General features: G+C 50.8%; 1 protein-coding gene across 1 annotated transcript; it reads left to right on the plus strand.

Annotated features, from left to right (window-relative positions):
- Window positions 1-566: 566 nt before the first annotated feature.
- LRIT2 (leucine rich repeat, Ig-like and transmembrane domains 2) lies at window positions 567-1,596 on the plus strand. Its single transcript, XM_023558620.2, is given in 3 exon segments — window positions 567-1,002; window positions 1,004-1,085; window positions 1,088-1,596. Coding segments are annotated over 3 exon segments (645 nt in total). The 5' UTR covers window positions 567-820; the 3' UTR covers window positions 1,469-1,596.
- The last annotated feature ends 1,234 nt before the right edge of the window (window positions 1,597-2,830 follow it).

Raw genomic sequence — 2,830 nt, forward strand, 5'->3', positions numbered from 1 at the left:
TTGTCTACATCTATTCCCAGAGAATGGTTGTGAATTGTAGGTTTTAGGAGCCAATTGTGAGTGATGAAGTGCTAGATGGATTCTGGCCAACTCACCTGAACCAGAATAACATTGCCTGCTCTTCTATTTCTCAGATTTCTTGGTAAGAGACTGAGTGAAGGCAGCACTAGTACTGAAGTGGACATCTGGCTTAGATTGCTTTTCAGACTCAAGAACCAGACTAGGGGTGGATTTTCTGACCTTAGTTGAGAATCATAATCCCTCCTCATGGGTCCTAACTGAGCCAGTGATATGGGCCATGTGGACCTCAGAGCATCCAGGGGCTTTGCTGCTGCTGAATTACCAATAACAGGATTTGCCACTGGAAGGCTGAAACTGTACTTACTCAAAACTCACAAGGTAGTTTCTTACTGAGGAATATAACTTCAATTTCTCATTATTCCCTGCTAGTCTTGATCTTTCTGGAATCATCTGTAACTCAGCCAACACGTCTGCCAGGATGTACTGCTCAGAGGAGTTTTGGCAGTGCGCTGTCAGATGCCAGAGGGCTTTAGGGAATGGGCTGTCTTTGGGGGAGGTTGTGGAGCAGGCTTAGGACTGGCAGGAAATCAGCAAATTCTCCCTGAGGCTCTCTTGAGTTGGTGCTGAACATTGTTGAACAATGCATTTTTACTAAAAAGGATTTAACTCTTTTATTTCAGATGAATAATATTTTTCCTTTTCACTCATGCTTCCAGGGGTCAACTTCATCCTGTTTGCCAATTTCCTGATGTTTCCATCTTAAAGCTTTTCTGGTTTCTTGTACAGGACCCTACAGTGCATGCCTACCTCTTTGGGAAAGATCCAACAGAACCTTCCTGAAGAGTTCAAGCAAGTGAGAATTGAAAACTCACCCTTATTTGAACAGCCCTGAGGGACTTTCATCAACATAAGCACCTTGGAGTATCTTTGGTTCAACTTTAACAATGTCACTGTGATCCACCCAGGAGCCCTGGAGCAGGTCAGAATTGAGAAGGCTGAGACTGGAGGGGAAAAAACTCTGTTCAGTACCGTGGACAGCGTTCTGCGTCACCCCCTTTCCTAAAGAACGGTCTTGGACATCAAACACAACAGGACTGATGTGCTCCCTGAGCTGGCGCTTCAGTTCCTGGTCATCCTGACCTACCTTGACCTATCCTCCAACAGGCTGACAATGGTATCCAAGAGTGTCTTCCTGAACTGACCTGCCTACCAGAAAGGCCAGCAGGCTGGCTATGGGGCCGAACTTCTTTCCCGCATGGTGCTGGCTCTGCACAACAACCCCTGGGCATGTGGCTGTCACCTAAGGGGACTTGTCCAGTTTGTCAGGTCCATCAGCCTACCAGTCATCCTAGTCAATTCCTACCTAATGTGCTGGGGTCCGCTCTCCAAGGCAGGGCAGTTTTTTCATGAAGCTGAGCTCTGTGGTTGTATGAAGTCACAGATATGACTGAGCTTCCTCCCACCACTCTCTAATGTGGCAGGACTTGGCACGGTCTCACCCCCCTCCCCCCTCAGGTGGGAACTCCTCCCGCATTGACCACATCTGCTGGTCCCTGAGGTTTGGCCACCCGTCCCTTTCCCATGGTGTTTCATGCTGGCAACTTGGCCCTTTCTCCCCACATCCCAGTGTGAGAGCTGCCCGCATGTCCAGTCTCCAAGCTTGCCTTTGCCTTAGCTCAAGTTCCTGGGCCGGTGTTGGAGTCTGGCTCCTCCTGGGCCCACCTGGTGTCCTGAGGCCACACTGCTTCAGAGGCTCCTGGGCCCAGGCCAGCCCTCCCGATTCCTGCCTGGGTTGGGCCAGGTTGGGTGGTCTTCAATTCTAGCTTCAGACCCACTGTACCCCAGGCGGCCCTGGGCTTGTTGCTGGGCAGAACATCCCAATCCAGGCCCATGATTGCCACACTCAGGTAGACCATCCCTGCCCAGGTGCTGCTGTGAGAAAGGCGACAGGGTTGTGAGTCTCCCACAGAGTTGATGCAGGGGTTGGGGGCCAGCCTCCTGCAGAGCTTCCAGGAGCAGGCCCTGCATAGCTGTGTCAGAAGAAAGGTCTCTCCGAGTCAGCTCACACGAGCACAAGCAGGAAGCAGGAGGTCAGCTTGGCCTTTGGTTGACAAATTTTATTTACCATTTACCAGAGTTCGATTGCATGCAAGTTGTGAGAATGGCCATGCTCCATAGGGAGGGCAAACGTGACCCAACCCAGCCCTGTCCTAAAGCACAGGTTGAGATGTATCTGCTTGGTCAGCCAGGTCTCCTGTCAGGACTCCTGGCTTGTTAGCATCTACCTCTTACTTAATACTCTCTGGGTCCAGGAACAGCAGGACCCCAGCAGGGATCTGTACACTGGCACATTTGCACAACATAACACCTCAGAAAACAGACTCAGGAATCAAGAAAACGACATATGCATATCATTTCTGTAAATAAAATCACTGGCCTATCCTAGAGGGCTTCTTAGTGCACTGAAATGCGAGGGTAGTTCTACTTCTCTCTCTCTGGGTACACATCCTTGTGGCAGGTTTCCTCAGAGCAGGCCAATACTTGTTTGTATCCACCACAGAAGCTTCCATGCCCTCTCTCCTTGGACAGGCCAGCACTAGTTGATGAGGGGTCCCAGCTAGTGAAAAATGCCCAGGAGCCAGATGCCAGACCAGGTCCTACTTCTGACCTGTCTCAACCTCTGGCAAATCACTCCTCTCTTGAGAACTCATCTTCCTCATCTCAGCAAAACAGAGGCTTGGACTGGCTGTGACTACCAGTGCTGGCCCTCTCCAACCATGCCTGGTGGCCGGCCAGGCCGAGCAGGACA

This window comes from Loxodonta africana, chromosome 8 (genome assembly GCF_030014295.1).
Source record: "Loxodonta africana isolate mLoxAfr1 chromosome 8, mLoxAfr1.hap2, whole genome shotgun sequence".
Classification (NCBI taxonomy): Eukaryota; Metazoa; Chordata; class Mammalia; order Proboscidea; family Elephantidae; genus Loxodonta; species Loxodonta africana.